Source organism: Trichosurus vulpecula, chromosome 6 (assembly GCF_011100635.1).
Source record: "Trichosurus vulpecula isolate mTriVul1 chromosome 6, mTriVul1.pri, whole genome shotgun sequence".
NCBI classification, from domain to species: domain Eukaryota; kingdom Metazoa; phylum Chordata; class Mammalia; order Diprotodontia; family Phalangeridae; genus Trichosurus; species Trichosurus vulpecula.
Window position 1 is genome coordinate 62,902,855 of NC_050578.1, and position 20,274 is coordinate 62,923,128.

Here is a 20,274-nt window from a genome sequence, read left to right on the forward strand (position 1 = left end):
TCAGTTCTTACAGGAAGCTCTAATTATTTCTCACTTTTAATAAAATATTGTTATTCTCAAGTGGTCCTAAATTTGGGAAAACTTGGGCAGGAATTCGAGGAGAAATGAAAAGGTCTCAAAATTTCCAACTGCTCAGTTATCAATTTTTACCCATGTCCTCTTTTCATAATGGACTTGTCTAAGCAGCAGCAGGTGCACAGCAAGCAAAATAGAATGGCATGTGGTCTATATATTGCCTTTTAAAAAATTTTTCACCTTGCAAATATAGCAGACATTTCTGCGTGATGCCTGCAAAGAATGCAGAAGGTAGCTGACACATGGGCCAGGCGAAAGAATTCTGGATTGGAAATCAAAAGATCCTCATTAGAATCCTTGCACTTCCACTTAAAAAGTGTGCCCAGTGTGCCCCGGGGAAAACCACTTACTCTCTCCTGGCTTCATTTTCCTCCCTAGTCAAATCAAAGGGTTTACTCAAAGGTCTCTGAAGTCAAAATAGAAAGGGAGAAAGATAACAGCCCCTGCTCTCAAGGTGATCGTTGGCCAATGGTGAAGACAACATACAAACAGCTATGTACAGACAAGAAATAGGCAGGATTAAGGTCCCCTTTATCTCTTGATCTTTGATCCTATATGCTAGTTGTCTAGCATGAAGGGAGGATCTAAGACTTCATTAACTTATTAGAATGAAGTTTTCTTTGCATTGAAGTTGGTCTTTTGGGAGACCCTTTTGATGTAAGTTAAATATGTTTTCTTTGATGGTGAAAACTGTGAGCAATTTTCTCTACCTTCATTTATTTAAATATAGAAGTGCATGCCTGTTCTTGTCTCAGTCATTTTTTTCTGGGGTTGAAAGTGGTAAGAAGAGGGGAGAAATTGCTCAGGAAAGTTGCAATGTTGTCATTTTAATGGCTTTCCATAACACTAAACGTTGCCAAAACAGTTAACATTTATGTACTTATTTTATAAGCTTGCCTAAGTGTTTTTCATAGTCTTAAGAAGAGAGGAAGAGGAAAAATAAATTTACAGAAGCCTTTTGAAACACTTTGAGACCACCAAGGCTTCCTCCCCTCTGTCTTCCACTCTCAATCTCCTTGCCCCAAATCTTTTAGTAATAGAACTTGAAGCAGCAATGATTCATAGATGAGATTGATATTAACACTTCTTTTCTTTCTACTTCTCCATAGGAGCATAGCTAATGATATGAATATTATATCATTAGGTATATAACATACCATATATATGGGTATGTATGAACATATATATGTGCGTATATGTATATATACACATATACAGGCAATAATCTCAACATGTATATGTTTACATGTGTATGTATGCATATACAAACATAATACGGACATACACACATATGCTTCTGTAGTGAGGAGACCTAATTTTGAGCCCTAGTTCTGTCACTTACCAACTGCATGATTTGGAGCAAGTAATTGCCTTCTTTCAGCCTTAGTTTACTTATTTGTAAAGTTGATATTATTATTAACTCTTCCTTGCAGAAAATCTGTATACTATTGGTGAATTTGTGAATTGGTCCAACTATTCAGGAAAGCACTTTGAAATTATACTAAGAAAGTAACACATCCTATTTTTGGCCTTAAACAAGTAAAATGAGGTAAAAGACCCCATAGACACCAAAATTTTAATAGTAGCACTTTTTGTGATAGCAAATATCAAAGAAAAAATATGAATTTTGTACTCTGAATTTTAGGCACAAGTGTTTAAAAAACAATTTTATTTAATTTCATATTAATTTAAATCCAAGTATTTCTCATTTACAAAGAAAAATGGCCACACTGGTATAGTCTTTTCCATGACTCCAGACATCACCAAGACATATAGGAATCTTGAACAAGAGAAATGTCACAAAATGATAAAAAACAGTTTATGGGTTAACATTCTACTTCATCTAATAGAACAGTAGTCATTCATTTTTCCTGAATATCTCTGGAGAACTGCCCTCCTTAAATCCACATGGCCCTCTTTGACCACTCTCCACAAAGTCCCTACCTGGTCACAAGTTACTTGAAGTAATCAAAGGGACCACCTCCCTCTGATTAATACCTAAATTTTTTCAGGTGTTGAGGAAAGAGGGGCCTGTCCAATCACTTTAGAAGTTATAGGGAAGGTAATGATCTCAACTAGATATGAGGTACTTTTTGGTTTCTCCCCTTCAGTTTCCACAAGAATATCTTTTATTCTTCACCTACTAACCATTTTCCTAAAGGAAAAAGTCTGGAAGGGATTTCAGACTAGAGAAATATTTATTTCATAATATTTTTAGTTGAACTAAAAAGGAAATTTTACAAAGAAGATGCTCTTTAATTAGGGAATGACTTTTAAAAAAAATCATGGTGCATGAAAGCAATTGAATTAATGCCGTAAGAGAAACAATGAATATGAAGAATTCAGGAAAGCATGGGATCTGATACAGAATGAAGTAAGGAGAGCCAGGAAGACATTATACACAATAACTACAATTATGTAAATGGAAAGAACAAAACTCTCCAAACTGAATGTTATAAAATTATAATGCTTAAGCTTAGCCCTGGATAGGAGATGAAATAATGTACTGCTTCTCTCTTCTTTGCAGAGTTGAGGGACAACAGCTTTGGAACATTTTATTATTTTCAGACTTGGTTTGATTAATTTGGCTCAACTGCTCTGCCCCCTCCCCTTTTTTTATTCCTTGTTACAAGGGATGGCACATTGAGTTGAGGAGGTATGAGTGATATATTTGGAAATGCTGTCAATAGATAAAAGATATCTATAAGAATTTTTTAATTAGCTTTTCCGACATCACAGAGTTGTGTATAAATGTTATTTAAGTGGCAAAAGCTATGTAAATGTCAACTGTCATAATTAATGTCTGTTTGTTTTGTTAATTATACTGACTTTTTTTAACCCTTGTGCTTGTAAGGAGCTCACCACAGTATCTGGTCTTATCAGTTTTAGTATTTTGACTTTGCATCTAATTTTAAGTATTATTATTACCACTACTATTTTATAATTGACATAGAGGCTTCTTTAGAAATACTTTTAAAATGTTTGTTGTATTAGTCTTTTATTTCACGTTTGGTAGCACTTGTTGAGAAAGTACTGATATGGTACCAGCGTATTCAGAGATATATTTTTATACAGTGATAACAAATGATTTAAAATACAATATCTGTCACTGATAACTGTCAGAAAGATATATCTAATGAAATAGGTTAATCTTTTTAAAATTTATTGATGCGTTTAAAAAAAATCCCATATATTCCCTCACTCCTTTACCACCCTCCCCTCACTAAATTCTCTCTTCATACAGAGGAAATAAGTTAACATAAACTTTCTTTAAGGATATCTGCCAGTCAGAATACAATATTTGTTGTTCTTAAATTTTAACTCTTGTGGAAATAGACTCCAGGGATTTGTGTTTGATCATGATGGGTTGGAATCTTCTTTTGTATCAGAAGCACTTTTGTTCTTTTGCAATTTTAAGCCTCTATAAAGTAGTCAAAAACCACTTAGGTCTCTTTACGCAGGTGAATTTATCCACAGTTAATATTGTTAATTTTGTTTCTCCATGTCACATTCTCACTTAACAGTGCCATTCATTCAACAGATGAACAGAAAAAAAAAAACCACAGAAATACAGAAACAAAATCCAAGACTTGAAGCAATTTTGACTCATCTTTTACTTACAGTTTTAGTAGATGGGTTTTCTTACCTGCTATTCTAAGTTTTTATAAAGCAGATCATTCCTTTGCATTTTTGCTACTATGCATTTTCTAAATGTTAGAAGGCACTTTTTTTTTTTTAAAGCTCCTGTTCCAAAGTTCAGGTGGGTGTTCAGGAGGATTCATATGAAGGTGGTGTATTAGGAACCAAAAGGTGGGGGTGGATGTAAGAGATTTTTAAGATCAAATCAGTAAGATTCAGTATCTGATGAGATGGCAGAGGAGAAAGAGGGGGGAAGTATCATTGATAAGATAGTGGCTTCAGATGTGAATGCAAAAGCGTGAAGGCTTTTGCCGCTGACAGAAATAGTGGTCAGACAGAGGAGGAAGTTTTGGGGGAAAGACAAGTTTGGCTTTGGGTGTGTTTCAGGTGGCAGTGGAACATGCATATAGATAACAATATTCATAGCTGAAGTTATAGAGCTATTTAGGGTTTACAGAGTGCTTTTGAAATCTTCACAAAAGACCTGTGGGGTATGTACTGTGGGTGTTATTTTCAGTTTACTGGTCAGGAAATGGAGGCTTTGTGAGGCAGCTGCCAGTGGCATGCTGCTAGTATGTGGGGTAACAGTAGGTTGGGTTTTTAAAATCTGAGATGGGAACCTTCCAACTCCAAGTTAGATTCTTTCTTCCATAATTCTGGGCTGACTTTCCGAAGATGTTTAGTAGGCAGTTGGACATGCAGATCAAACTGAGGAGACTAATCATGTCTAGAGGTTTGGCAGCTGTCTTCGTGGGGGTGACATAAGGTTAATACTTGACTACATGGAAGCCAGTGTGATTGTTAAGGAATTAAATATACAGAGTAGAAAAGAGGGCCAAAAATGGACCTACTGGGAAGAATTATAAAGGAGATGGAGAAGGCACTGCTTGAGAGGTAGGAGGAAAATAGAGCGTAGTGTCTCTGAAGTTAAGAGAGGAGAGGATATTCTTCCTTTGTTGATGTAAGGATCAAATGAGATGATATTTGTAAAGTACTTCATAAACCTTAAAGCTATCATTAATTTAGGCGTAGAAATATAACTTCAGTTCTAAAATCGCATTTAATTTTGTTGATTTGGATGGATATCTCCTCAGCTGACAGAGATAACTCCTCTATAAGCTGCTGTAGCCAAAAAAACAAACAAAAAACCATCATTACCTTGTGACCAACCTGCTGAAGAATGAACTTCTCTAAATGAAATGAGGTTAATCTTTAGGTAACAGATGTAAAGCCTCTCATCTGGCCCTTGTCCTGGAAGCCTTTCCAGATGTTTGTGTGGAGAGAATCTGTCAGTGTTTCCCTCCTCAGACACAGTTCCAGCCAGACTGGCTATCTTCCTTACTGTTCCTTACTAGGACATTCTGTCTCTCAGCTCTGCTTTCGTAGTCTGTTTTCTCTCTTTGGAACACCCTCATCCCTTCCTCTTAAAATCCTGATTTTCCTTCAAAGCTTAGCTCAAACACCACTTCCTTTTGAAAGCTTTGCCTGCCTGATACCCCCAAATGTTAGTGTTTTACCTTAAAATTGCCTTGTATTCATTTTGTATATATTTATGTATATCTCTATACATGGGTATAGAGCTCCCTCTATAGCATGGGTTTCTTACCTGGGGTCTATGAACCTGTTTTGGAAAATAGATTTTAATAACTATATTTTAGTATAATTTGTTTTCTTTGTGATCCCATGTATTTTTTGTGTGTTTTAAAACATTCTGAGAAGGGGTCCATAGGCTTCAATCGTGTGCCAAAGGGGTGCCTTATAGAATGCCCTAGAGAATGAAAGTTCTCTGGGAACAAGGGCTGTTTGATTTCTATCTTTGAATACATAGCACCCAACCTAATTCCGGCACATAGTAGGGGCTTAATATATAATATGGCTTATTAAATGATTAAGAACCTATAGTCTCTCCTATCCCCCAATGAGGCATTGAAGCAAAAAGTTAATGGAATAGTCTAGTTTATAATATTGCCTCAAATCCTCTTAAAATCACCACAGCATTCTCTCTGTTCTCTAATCTCAAAGGAAGCAATAGTCTTTGTTTTACCAAAAGTAGCCTTTCTTCTTGTACCCCGTTTTATATATATATACAACTCTATATGCAATTCATCTCCCTTGTTAGTAATATCTTTGAAGGCAGAGACTATTTTATTTTTATCTATGTAACCTCAGAACAACTCTGATTTTTGAACTAGACTTATGGTTTCATTGATGTAAGGAAATCCTACTGAGGGAATATGTTCTATCAGTGTAGTTTGGCACTTATACCTTATAGTCTTAGAGGATCTCCGTGGAGTAAGTTGCCCAGGGTCACATAGGGAAATTGAGGATTTCCCAACCTTGAGGTAGCACTTCAGTGATAATCTCCATTATGCTAATTATGTGTCCATTAAGACTATTTGTTATTCTTAATCATTATAGTTCTCTTGAAATGTGTTGTTCTTATATAGACAAGGGAAACTGAAGAGAAAGCAAAATGTCATTGACCAGGTCCTTTTTCTTTTTTCGGGGAGACTTCACTTTATATCATTTTGGTTTTCTGAGTTGGTATTAAATATGTGAAAGAGCTCACGTTTCATGGATGTTGAAACAGATGTTTCAACTTATAAAATACTCCTTTTGAGCAGATTTGACATTTAAGGAAAATAGGCATAATTTTAATTAAAAAATTGTCTGTCTTGCACTCTGTTCTCACCTTGGAACGTATGCAGAGTTAACTTCATCCTTTGCAATAGGGAAAGGCGATAGCTGTGCTTTTTATGTAAGCTGTGATTTTTACTCCATCCAGTTGTGAACATTAATTTTTTTTCTTTGTGTAAACAGATAATCTCAGTGATGCCTTGAAGAAACTGAAGATCACAGCCATTGACATCTCTGAGGATAGTTTGGAAGGATGCTTGGACTGTCTGCTTCAAGCCCTGGCTCAAAACAGTAAGTCTGATTGCCCCACTGCATTTGGTCAATGGAAGGTCAGCTCAGCAGTCATTTGGATTCTGTTGATGAAGTTTAACTTATCACTGAAATTTCCCTCTGAGCATTGCCCCCTATCATTGAGGTTTTTAACTATTATGTTTCTAAAACATATGGGGGAAAACCCATAATTATTCCAGGAGAGGAAAAAAAAAAAGAAACTGTTTACTGGTAGTAGTGAAATTAATACTAATCCTAGAGGGAGATCATTATCCAGTTATAAACACACAGCTTCTCATACAACATATGAGCCTCATAGTTATTTTCCTATAACAGCTGTGGTTTAAAAAAACGTTCGCAAGACATCTAAAGTATTTCTGTTATCTCAGACTTAGAAACTCTTCAGAAATCTTCCCTCTCTTAGACTTCTTCAGGGGCCATCTAATCCAATACCCTGCATTCAAAGAAGGGGTATATCTGATAAGTCTAAGGAGAAAGATGCAGTGTTTCCTTAAATATTTCTAGGGTAGGAAATTTCTCAGATCCTTATTGAATGGCCCGATGTCTTATCATGTTGTATATGCTAGCGTATTTCTTTTCCCTTGTTTCTTTAGTGCTGTAGTGAATAGTCAGGTAAAGATTAACTTTCACTTTGTACCTTAATTGCTGAAGTTATGTCCTCATTTAATGGATCTATTGTCATATCTTAGAAATAATTATGAAGCATAAAATTAACATACAGAAAAGAGGATATGCATTTTGATTACATGCTTTCAGGTGTGCAAAAGCTTGTCTAATTTGGTGTATTGTTTGTTTTTCCCACTGATCAGCCAAAGGAAATTCCAAAATTTATTTAGACTTGATTACAAGTCTTTATTTTGACTTGATTACAAGTATTAAAATACTTCATTCCAAAAGCGTAATTTTAAGTTAGTTTCTCTTACTTATGGATGCTATTGCTACTTGAGGCTATGGCTTTATCATCATGACATTTAAATTTTAGTCATCATAACAAAATTATAGACATTGGTGCATAGTAGATAGAAAGCTAGCTTCAAAATCAGGAATACGTGTTCAAGATTCTGCTCTGACACATATGGCCACATGCTTCTTCAACCCCTCAGGAAACTCTCGGACAATTAAATTGTTTTATTTAATATTTAGTTTTTGCTCAGTTACATGTAAACAACAATTTTTAACATTTGTTTTGAAAACTTTTGAGTTCCAAATTCTCTCTCCTTCCTCCCTCCCCACTCTCGCCTCATTGAGAAGGCAAGCAATTCCATATAGGTTAGACTATTAAATTGTTAAACTGTTTCTGATCTGCTTTGTTAGAGGGTGTTTCCTCACGAGGAGTTCCCCACATCAAAGAAATCACAAGTTAAGACTGAGACCAATTGGGATTAGGATCATGGTTCTATGGAAGCACTCCTTGTTAAATGATTCAGTATACAGGAAGGGAGGGAGAGGGAGAGGGAGAGGAAGAGAGAGAGAGAGAGAGAGAATGAGAGAGAGAGAAGGAAAGCGCAAGCGCCAAGGAGAGAAACAGTGGGCTTTAAGCCATTGGTCTATCTGCCCAGGGTCTATGTAAGGCAGATTTGCTTTCTCAAATCATGAGACTAATCACTGTAGAAATGCAAAACAACCTATGTGAAGTGATCTACAACCAAGGAGGAAAAGTCAGAATAGAAAAATACCTGCTGACTATGATGACTGTTTACAGGATCAGTCACAGGAGAGTCTCACAGGAGAGACTGGAAGGAAGCACGGAAGCCAGTAATATGCTATTGGACAGTATGTGTCAATCCTGTTTTGTTGTTTTTGTTGGTGGTTCTTAAAACCACCAACGAGCATTTGGAAAACATTTGTTGCATTTGCCCAGAGAAGAGAATCATCTCTTACCTAGCAGTGCCATTTTGATGGCAGTGCACCTATTCCTGACATTGAGGGATAAAATCTAATATTACAAGAAAGATGTGATGAATGACAGAATTTCTATGTAATTAATAATCAATTTATTAATTAGGCTAGCCAGCAATCAACAAATTGATGGTCAGTGGTTTCTTTAGGTAACCAAAGACACAAAGGGAGACCCTTAAATACCTTCTAAAAGGGAACTCCCCTGACAAGTGAAACTCAACCCTGATTGGTGGACATTTATGAGGAGGTGGGCTAAAAGTCTTTAGCTCCTCCTGCTGAGAATGGGGCTTTTATGAGATTCATTAGCAGCAAGGCACCTGGACAGGGAAAGCCATTTCCTTTCCTGCTAGTTTTCTCCTTAATGAGCTGTATTGCCCTAAACTCTAATGGAGGGGATCAAGGACAGGGGGTTCTTCCTCCAGGCAAAGGCTCATCTAGACTGGGTTCTCTTTATACTCTTAAGGAGAAATTAGGTTGCGCAGTTGGGTGGAGTCCTGCCCATCTTGTTAAGGAGCTTGTGTCTTTAAGGCTAGGAGCAAATCTTTTCACTCAGCCATGCCCTTCAGGGATTGACTGACCAACCTTTTTGGGAGTTGGGTTTTTAACGGAAATGAAAGGAAAAGGGTGGAACACAAATTAATTCGTTATTAATATAATAGTATAGTATTAGTTTCTCTAAAAAGTCAGTAATTGTTGCATCTTGATTAAAGAATGTTCTTGCTCAGAATGAGGGTCATGTTTTTTATATGTTTAAGATCTAATAGTAGTAGATGCACCCATCTTGTCTAATGAGTCCACTTGACTTTTTGGACTGTTAAATTCTTGAGCACATTTTTGTCTTCAACTGTCTTGTCTTCTCTCAGAATGTTAAAATATGTCAATAACATTCTGAAGAGGCAGTTGTATAGCCTTTTAAAAATTGTGTTCTTCAACCAGTAACTTGTCATGCTTTTTGAGAGAACTCTTTTCTTTGAAATTTATAAAGAGGACTCTTTTACTGTTGCAACAGAAAGTGATGTGCATTTTTGAATGATAGCAAGTTTTGTGTAATTTTTAGGTGATGAGAAAGGGAAAACTTTACAGGACAAAACCTAAGAGAATGTTAATAAAACAGTCATCAAATTTCCTTCTGAAAATGTCTGTAATAAGTTGTCAGTGTGCTGACTCATCTAGAAGAAGACTTATACTTATCCAGAAGATCTTCCTCATGTATTTTTGGTGCATTCCTGAAGAAATTTGCAATTTTCAAATTAGCTTAAATTTTCTCTTCAGGAATGATGAAATAACAAAGTGTCTTTTTAATGAGAAACTGATTTCTATTTAAGGCTATCTTCCTAACTTTAATGTAAAACTAAGGCCATAAGTATTTGGTGGGTTTTGCTTTGTTTCTTTGTTTGCTGTATCAGTATCTGACAGTATTTGCAAGCATTGCATCATTTATTCATTTATAAATAATTATTGAGTTTAGACACCAATATTTATAAGAAGTCAGTTTTATTCTGAGTTTTATCCCATTTTGTTTGTATCCATGTCCAGAATATGTGGTAAAAAGTAAACAAACTTTTCAGTGGTTCAGTAAAAATATCAGAATATAAGATGGCAAAGACCCAACTATTCACAATCTTGGGGACAGTGATATGTGAATTATTTTCCACCCTTATGTTGATCAAATGCACCTTGAGCTTATGCCATGGCTCCCTCTTTGAATACTACTCTCCAAAGGTCTGGAATATGTCTGGGGAGTACAAGGAAGGAGAGAAAAGCAAATTGAGAATTAGAAATGGGAGGGGGTGGAATCATAGTATGAATGTAAAGCATCAGAGAAGATAATGGTGGGGAAAATAGAATGATTTTACATGGTTTTTACATCTGCTCTCTTCTGAGTCTTCCCCAAGAACCCTGTCAGGCAGGGCAACCAATGTAATGTCCATCTTACATATTGGAAAACAGAGTGATACAAAGTCACACCACTTCTAAGTGGAGCCGCCAGGTCTAAAATCCAAGTTTTCTGATCCCTAATCCAATGTTCTTTCTATAGTAAAGAGGGAGAGGGGAAGATGGAACAATAGGAGAAAGAGAAAGAGAGAGTAAATTAATGCTGTTATTACATAGAGTAGCTCAAAAAGTATTTAGACACCTTATTTTGGAGTGAAAAATAGTATACTGCCTTGATTAATTTAAAAGTATAATAGCAGTAGAAACAGTTCTAGATTTCAAATCCTAGCACTTATACTATGGTCTTACGAGCAAGTCACTTAAGTTCTAAGCCTTAGTTTGCCATCTGTTAAATGTGGATAATAATATTTATACTATCTACTTCACTCAGTTATTCTGGAAAAAAAAAAACCTTTGTCAACCTTAAATCCAATATAAACATGAGTTGATTATTATTGTTGTTATATCTTATTCTAGAAGAGTAATTTATATTCTGTATTGCTAATGAAAACAATAAATTAACTCAGTTTATTAATTATCTTCAGGAAAAGAGAAAAAGAACCTGTCCTATCAGCAGTCAGTAAGAGGATTTCATGACCTTATCTATAAGGCTACTGACCCAAGAGGGCATATAATAGAGAAAAAAGACATTTGACTTGATATAAAACAAGAAATCAGATTCTGTAAATTGTTAATTTTTTTTTTTACTGAAGTTTTAAAATTTGAAGCTGTATTTCAGGAAGCAATATTTTAATTCAATTCAGCCAACATTGATTAGATGCCTCTTTGTTACTTGGCATTGTTCCTAAAGACACAAATGAGACCGAAAGTCTTTGCCCTCGAGGACCTCTGCTTTGGGGAAGATGGAAATAAAATATGTACATGGGATAAGCAGAGTTGGCCCCAGAGCCTTGAAGGAAGACCAGGATTCTGAGAGGTGGAGATGAGGAGGGTGTGAATTTCAGGTATTTGTAGAGATATCCTTTGCACCTGTATGGAGGGATGAGAGCATGTCATTTTTGGGGAATGGCAGTCCAGTTTGATTGGAAGACAGGTTTTAAAGGGGTTTAATATGAAATTAGGCACTAAAAGTAGATGGGAAGCTTGATTACAGAGAACCTTGAATGTCGGGTTAAATAAAGAGTTTATATTTCATCTCGTAGGCAATGCCGAATTTCTGAATGTTTTTGAACAGGGAGATAAAATGTAGCTCTAGATCTGTAGGAGGAAGATTATTTTGATAGGTAGGTAGATGGAGGATCGGTGAAAGAAGAAAATGTAAGCAGAGAGAGCAATTAGGAAGCTATCAAAGTGGTCCAGGTGGGAGGAAAGAAGAGCCTAGACTAAAAGATGGTGACTGTGTGAATGAGAGAAGAAAAGCAGGAACTCTTTTGGAGTTAGGAGTCACTAGATGTTGTGATTGATTATGATTGATGTGGGGTGTGAGGGAGAAGTGAAGGACCAGGGATGATTCTGAAGCATCCAACCTGGGTGACTTGGAAGTTGGTAGTACCCTTAAGAGAAACAGGGAATATTGAATAACCAGAGCCTTAGATAGGAAGAAAATGAATTCCATTTTGAATATGTTGAATTTAAGGTATTTTGGGGACATCTGCTTAGAGATATCCATGAGGCAGTTGACAATATGTAACTTTAGTTCAAGAAATAAATTAAGGATGAATATTTAGATTCGGGAATCATCTTCCTAGAAGTGATGTTTGAACCTGTGAAAGAGAGTGTAGAAGGAGAGGAAGGAAGAATATTAGGGTACAAAGTCCTAGAGATCCCCTACTCTAAGAGTAGAGGAATCAGATGATGATGATCCAGTAAAGCTGACTGAGAAAGAGTGATCAGACCTCAGACATAGAGGAAGAGATCCAGAAGAGAACAGTGTCCTGGAAGCCAGTGGAGGACAGTGTCTAGAAGTGTCAAAAATTGCTCAGAGATCACTATGTACAAAGTGTCCCAAAAAGCTGCACCTAGACTTTGGGGATACCCTCTATTACTCGGAAAGTTTTTATGCTCTCCTAAACTTTCATATTTTTCCTCTGTCTAAATGCTAACTTATTACTTTAAAATAGCTTTCCGGAGCAGCACTTACTTTGAAGTAGGGGGCATAATTAATGAAGGAGTGGATGAATTGCACTAAGAAGATGTGTAATGCCTTCATTTCTTTAGAATTAGTCATCTCTGGAAACATTTGAGAGGTACAACATAGCATTGACATTGACTCTTGAAGCCATGTCATGACTGAAAATCAGAAGAGGAATTTAAAGAAAATGTCTAGGTAGGGTACCCAGTTTGTTCAGTTTTTCAACCAAAACTACAGTAACTGATTCATTCCTACTTCTATTAAAAATAAAATTGTGGAATATTTAGGTGAGTCAGTGCTTGCCTTCCAGTGGGGAATACTGCTCTCACATGTGCCTTTTTAACCACTGTCAGCTGTTTTAACTAAGAATATCACTGTGCAACAGAAGCACACCTAAGCATCGAAGAATCAGTGTGTCTCTGCATAAGTGTAAGCATAATGTTTTTTACATTAAATGAAATGATGACTCCCTGTGAAAGCTGAATTTTTTTAAAGGACAGGAATCAAGAAATTTGCATTTTCAACTTTTGTGAAAATCACTGTATTCAGCCCCATCTGTTAAGCTTTTGCTCCGATCTGTGATCCTTAACATTAATGAAGAGGTTTTTCTGTGAGTCTGTAGTAGTAATAGCTAACATTATGTAGCACTTTAAGATTCACATAGGGCTTTACATATATTATCTCATTTGATCCTCACAGAAATCCTGTGTAGTAGGGGCCATTATTAATATCCCTACTTTACAGGTGAGGAAACTAAGGTTTGGAGAGGTCACCTGACCTCTCTAGGGACATACAACTAGTAGATTTGGGGGCAGGATTCAAACTCTGGCCTTCTTGATCCCAGTACTCTCCACCATGCCACCCAGCATGTATGCTTTCCATAGGCAAGAGGGTGGGCAGAAGGTGCTGTTGCTACATGTTTCTGTTATGCATTTTGATTGGGGTATCTTCAATGAAAATATGGAAGTAGCCAGTCAAGAAATCAGCTGTTTACAAACTTCTCTCTTTAGTTAAGTAAAAGGCACCAAATAAACCCAGCTTTGGTATTTTAGTTATTTAATATTCATTTTTGAAACTTAAAACAGTATATTCTCCATGTGTTAGTACCAGTCTGCATTTATATTAAACATCAAACATTAGTCTCAGACCTATGGATAAAGGATTGTTATCTGTGGTGAGTAGAAGAAATATCTGGATCAATATGAAGACCCAAGGACAGGAGCAGCTAAAATCTCATCTATAATAAAAATGTGTTTTAAGAGCAAAGGGACCGTGTTATTATGGTTGCTGTGGGAACCATAGAATCATGCTGGCAGGTTGGTAGGGACTAGCTGCAATATAGCACTGAGCTCCTTTTCTTGGGAGTTGTCCTTTGTCTTTGCTCCTTAGTCTCATTGGCCTTTTGAATCTTGACCTGACTTGACTGCTAATGTCATCATACTTAGTATTTATATAATCATTTCTAGACCGTTAATTTTTCATGCTTCAGAACAACCCTAAGAGAGAAGGTATTTTTAGTTTTCATTTGAAAAAGAAGAAAGATTTTTCTTAGTGTATAGCCCCGAGTTTCTAATCCCTGCTCATAAGTGGATCATGTGATCCCTGTGGCTATATTCCCAATTCTTTGCTCTGATTCTTTGCATTAAGACTGCCCTCTCCCAGCCTGATTACACCAATCTATGTAGATAAGTTGCTGACCTTTGTTTCTTCATGAACTTTCTATAGCAGTCAGTCCCTGCTGTACATATGCTCTGCCTTGTCTTTGACTTCTCACATTTCTTACTCAAAATGACTTCTCAAAAAAAAAAATAAAAAAAAAATGACTTCTCAGTAGCAAAAGGACTTCTATGAAAGGCCTCCTGCTACTGGGCTTCTAGTCTGTTAATGCATTCTTTTTTTTTTATTGAAATGGTCACATTAGATAGGAAATTACTTAGTGTGGAATTTTCTCCTTCCTCAAGAGAAGTTGAATATTGGTATTTCATGTATTTTTTCTTAGCCTTCAGACTTGATTTGTGACTGTCATAAAAATGTCAGAAAACAGCATCTTCTCAGTGATGGGCTGTGTTGTCTTTACATCCATGATGAGTATCCATCTCTTTTTCCTTTGAGTGCTTTGCCCCTTCTGGTTTTCTTTGAGTTAATGCTACTACTGAAGTTCAAGGCTGTTGCCAATAATAAGCTATCAAAAGTCTGTTGGCTGTAGAGGGTAAGTAAAGATATAACATGTTGAAACCAGGAGGCTGAGATTTGGTGATAAATCAGGAAATATTCTTATTTAGAAGTTTTTTTTTAAATATGCACAAGTACAATAATGAAGTATAGATTTGCTTTTTTTTTTTAAATAAAGGTAAGACTTGAATAAAATGTTCCCTTCTTTACTGAGTGGTGAGAGAGCAAAGCTTAATTATTGCTTAAGTGAAAATTCTGAATGTGGGACATGTTTGAGTTGTACAGTGATCTTATTCCTCAATTATCTTGAATGAACCTTTAACTTCTCTGCTTTATTGGCATCACCTGCAAAATAGAGACAGTCTTTTGGATTACTGTAAGCTAATTGTGATGATAATGATTTTAAAACAACCTGGGTAGAAGCCCAAGTAGAGTGGTAAATAACAGCAGTGTGTAGGGGTGTGATTTCCATTTCCCTTTATACCATGTTATTTTCCTATGTGCTGAGTTGCTTTTGGCATTAGTATGAGCCTCCATACCCCAGAAGAGATTTGGAATGGGAATCTGGCCCTCTGTTTCTGGGTTATCCTGTTTTTTTTTTTCAACAGTGCTTATGATGCATGGTCTGTAGGCAGCATCAGTTGTGAGTAAGAGGAGTTTGTTTTACTCCATTTATAAAACATATTCTGGTTGGAACAAGTCATTGAAACATGCTGGTCTTCATTTGTAAAATAAATTGTATGATGGAATGTCAAATTTGCCATGCAGATTCTTTGAGTACAGTGGCCAAAAATTAATCTTGGTGATGGAGAAATGCAGACAGCTGTAAGTTACTGTACATGGATTGCTGAATAATAAATGCAGCAAGCAATTCCTTTGTCACAGATTTTCACATGCAGTAGTACCTTGTTTCTGCTTGAGGATCTATCTTCCCACGGAATTAATAGCATCTTCAATACAGCTGCTTACTTTTGGTAATAAATTTGGTACCTGTATCAATAAATCAATCAGCCAGCCCAATTGGGCTTACAGTTGCCTCACTGTGAAAGGGAAAAATACAATGCAATCTCATTATGTCTTCTGGTTACATGTTGAGATATGTCATAGGTCAGATCACATCCTCTAAAGCTTATCAATCACCGAGTAAAACTTGATTTGCTAGCCTTTTAAACAAGAGGTCATATAAATCTCGGCTTGGTTACTTTCTGCCACCCCTATGACCTTGGTCACAGAGAATTGCTTTACCTCTCTGGGCTCCAGTGTCCTTCTGAGGGGGTTAGATGCAGTGACCTCCCAGCTCTGAATTTCTGATCTTATGATCTGTGGTCAGCATTATGAAGAGGTTCCATTCAGCTGTTTGTGAACAGAATTAAACTGGTCAGGCATGAAAAGCTAAAGGCCTCTGTTTGTTGCATTTTTAACTCACACAAGGGAAAATTATGTCCTAGCTTGAGATGTCCAATGGCTAGAGCCTGGAAGGGGTGACAGGAGCACCCAGGAAAAGAAATGAAGGCAGCACCCACCCACCTGCCCACCCCCAATCTAGGGCAGCACTTCCAGAGGAGGGTTGTGAAGGGCAAAGAAAGGATACAAGAGGGGTTTTTGCCAGAGCTGTGGACATAATGATTTTCGGGTTGTGGTAGAGGAAGGACAGTTCTTTGAGAAGATGCCACTGTCCTTGGCTGATCATTGGATCAAACTCTTATTGTACCTGCCAGTATAAGTGGTATCAGTGGATCCATTGTTCCTCCAAGTTTCAGGGCAGATCAGGCATGCAGTTGAGTATTAGTGGTTTTACGGGGAGAGGCAATGTTTCATGTGATTGACTTCAAAAATAGAATTTTGAAGGCAAAGATTCTAGAAAAGTGAAAGGACACCAGGAAGGAGAGGGAATATACCTAGAGCAGAAACAGGCTGTCATAAGACTTTCTACAATACCACAGTGAGCTTAGTGTCTTGGTAATAGTATTGGTTCATTTATCTACCAGCATCAAGGAATGCATGTCCTGAAGAAGTAAAATTTTCATGTAATTTAAGCTTATGCTTTTAATGGCTGATGTATTTTATCTTAACCGTTATTAGTAATCTTTTTTTAATGTGTTCAACATGCTTTACTACAGAGAAAAGAATATGTATATGTGCATATTTTATATAGGTGCAAGCATGCACACACGCACACACATGTGCATGCATGCATGTGTATGTGTGTGTCTCTGTACATACACACTCCTGTCTGAATCTGAAAATAACCCCTTCTATAAACTAGTAAGAGTCAGAGACAGTGTAGGGCTTTTTGTTTGCAGCTACTTCTGGTTGCTAGGGTCAGAGGGAAAGGATTTGACCTTGGTATCATGGAGATGAGAGACTTGGATAGGAGTGGTTCTAGATGGCCACCTGGTAAGAGTGATCAGGGGGCCAGTCCTTTGACCTTGTCATGGAGAGCAGTGAAGAGCCAAAGACAGAATGGGAGTGTAGCCAACAAAAATATGGATGTTCAACCTGCACAGTGACCTGTGTAGAGACAATGGGTCTCTGTTGGTTAGGGACTTTATTCTAGTTAGCACAATATATATCCCTTCCCTTCCCCATTCCATTGGGTTCACATCCCTATTTGCTTGCCTATCCAACCAGTTCCTCACTTGACAGCTTCTGGGAAGAAAGGGAATAAAGAGAAATCACATTTGTTTCTCTTAGTAGCTAAGCTACTAGTGTTTAGAACTATTTGAAGTTTCACCTTAATTCCTGTGCCATTAAAACCATGGTTTGCACATCCCTGCTTGGATATAGACTTAAGGGGACATTTGGGAAATTCTAGAAGGAATGGGATTTAAACTACTGTTTTACCAGAACCCACTAGATGATATTAAAAAAGAGACAATTTTAATAATATTTTAATAATTTCTTAGAAAAAAGAGAACATTCAACCAATATGACCCTTAGGATTTTCTAAAATTTATTTTTTTTTTCAATTAACAAAAACCTATTTTCTTCTTCTTCTACCCTCCTCCATTAAAAAAAGAAAAAAGAAAAAATCCTTATAACAAATATGTATAGGTAAATAAAGCAAATTCCACACAATCCCTAGGATTAAAGCAAGTCACTAATCACAGAGGTGGCTAGCTAGGGGGAGGTAGTTAGGCGTGATCCACTTTTCCAGGAGGCCAGATTCGAAAGGTAGCCACATCTTCAGAAGGAAGGGGCAGGGAGAGGCAAAAACAGCAGCAAGCGGGAAAATCTGTCTTCATGGGAGACGTGAGTCCCTGGAAAGCTCTGCCCACAGAAAGGTGAAGGGGAATTACATGATTTGACAGATCTGCCTACTCAGTACTCACTACTCCATACATACACACATATATATTATATAATATGCTATTGTGTATATAATGTATATTTTTTGTCCTGAATTATGATTTAATTGGTATAGGGAACTCCCCAGTGAGGGATTTACTCTCTGCCAATGAAGGTCTCTCACTGTTCTGCAATTTTCAGTCTTAGATAGTTGCATAGGGCGCTGATAGGGTCTAGTCACTTGTCCAGGGTCTCACAGCCAGCGTGTGTCAATGTGGCAGAGATGGGATTGGAACCCAGGCTTTCTTGAATCATTTCTCCAACCAGTATGCCAGGCTGTCTCTCACAGAATATAGAGGTTATACTTCAACCTTTCCTTTGTGACTTAATGATTACTGCTATTATACATTTAGGCTCCTAGGAATAGTTGTGGCACCTATTGGCTGATATGCACAGTGGCTTTACTCTTCCATGCTTTTCTGATTTGTGTTCTCTTGTCTTCTTCCTTATCACCAGCTTTCGTTTTTGAGTCCTGGAGGGGGAGGTGGGGGGAGGGGGAAGGGAGAGAGAGACAGAGACAGAGAGAGAGAGGAAGAATGAGAAAGAATTAATAACTTTTGTGAAAATTGGAACACTTTTTACTTTCCAACACTTCATTTTATAAGTAAAGATAAATTAAAGGTAAGCTAGGAAGCTTTAAATGTGGAAGTTTGGTTTCACATGAGCTGTGTGGATTTGTATTTGTCTTTATACTTCATCCATTATGTGTAATTAGGAGAAATACTGTAGGATGAGAAAAGGTTTCCAGCTAAGTGAGTAATTTAGAGGTGAGCTAAATTGTTTATTTGACTTACCACTTTTCTCTTACTTTAAAAAAAATTAATTTTGTAGTCATAAGAATTTAGAAATATTTATTGATATATTTTTGTACCATCTTAATTTGTTAATATTTCTCTCTCCTTCCCTATAAACAAAGAATTTCTTCAAAGAGAAGAAACAAGCAAAACCAAGAGATGTATTTTCTCAACTCTTTTTCTAGATCCAGTTTTAGTCATTATAATTATACTAGTGTTCAATTTTATTTTAAATTATTTTCATTTATATAATTTTTGTTATTAAACACATTGTTTTACAGACTTTACTCATTTCACCTCTCATCAGCTCAGTATATCTTCAGAGTCGTTTCTGAATTCTTCATATCCATTGTATCATTTAGTAATATTCCAGTTATATCCACATACCATGATTTATGTAGCTATTCTCCATAATGATTTGTTTCAATTTTGTTTCTTGTCTTTTGGTAACACAAAAAGGATGTTGTGAATATTGTAGAGTATTTGGGACATTCTGATTTGTCTTTGATTGCCTTGGATATAATATGTCTGGTAGTAGGAACCATGTGTCAAAGAATATAGTCATTTTAATCACTTTTAAAGCATAATTTCCAGTTGCCAGATTAGTTGAATCATTTCATAGTTCCACCAATAGTGCATTAGTGTGCTTGCCTTTCTTATCTTCGAACATTAATTAGTTCATCTTTTGACATCTTTAACAGTCTTATAAAGCATGATATTATGAAGAACTGCAAAAACTCCCCTTCAATCCTGTCTCCACCTTTGCCCCCTACCGCCAGATTACAATAGGAATTGATTAGAATAGACTGAATGGGGAGTTAAAGACTAAATAATAAAATTAAGTCACTAGAAGAGAAGAATAACCATGAAAAGAAAAAAAGAACCATCGAAAATAAAATTTTGTAGAAATACGTGAAAATGTGACTCCTACAGTAAAACTGAGCACTAAATAAACAATATATAGCTTATTAAATTAAATGAGATGTTGCATTATGTATCATCTTGTACATGGAGGGGAATTTTAATAATAAATACAGAAGCAATTTTATTATCTGCCTTGTTATTTTTTAGTGCTTGTGGTTTATGGCTAGTTTTTAGTCTTACATATCAATAAATCATTTCAAATCAGAAGAAAAGACAATATAAAAAGGAAGAACAGCAATGTGAGCTTTTAGTTTAATTTTCCAGCAGAATATATACCCGTGTATATTTGTGTATCTGTATGTACACAGAGGGAGAGAAGAAGAGAGAAAGTCAAAGGGAAAGAGAAATGGTGTATCCAATTCAGTGCTTCTTCATTCACACAGAATTACAGACTTTTAGGCCTCAGTGGCCAACTAGTACAAACCGTATCTGAAAAGGACTCTCCTCTACACCAAGTCTACACATGTG

The 20,274-nt window shown here is 36.5% G+C and overlaps 1 protein-coding gene across 2 annotated transcripts in view; it reads left to right on the forward strand.

Annotated features, from left to right (window-relative positions):
• The window catches only part of RAP1GDS1 (Rap1 GTPase-GDP dissociation stimulator 1), a 233,936-nt gene that overhangs the window by 44,203 nt on the left and 169,459 nt on the right, over window positions 1-20,274 (forward strand). For both annotated transcript variants that reach the window (XM_036764131.1, XM_036764132.1), the window contains exon 2: window positions 6,535-6,642. In XM_036764131.1, the coding sequence (XP_036620026.1) occupies window positions 6,535-6,642 (108 nt within the window). The remainder of the gene's footprint in view (window positions 1-6,534; window positions 6,643-20,274) is intronic.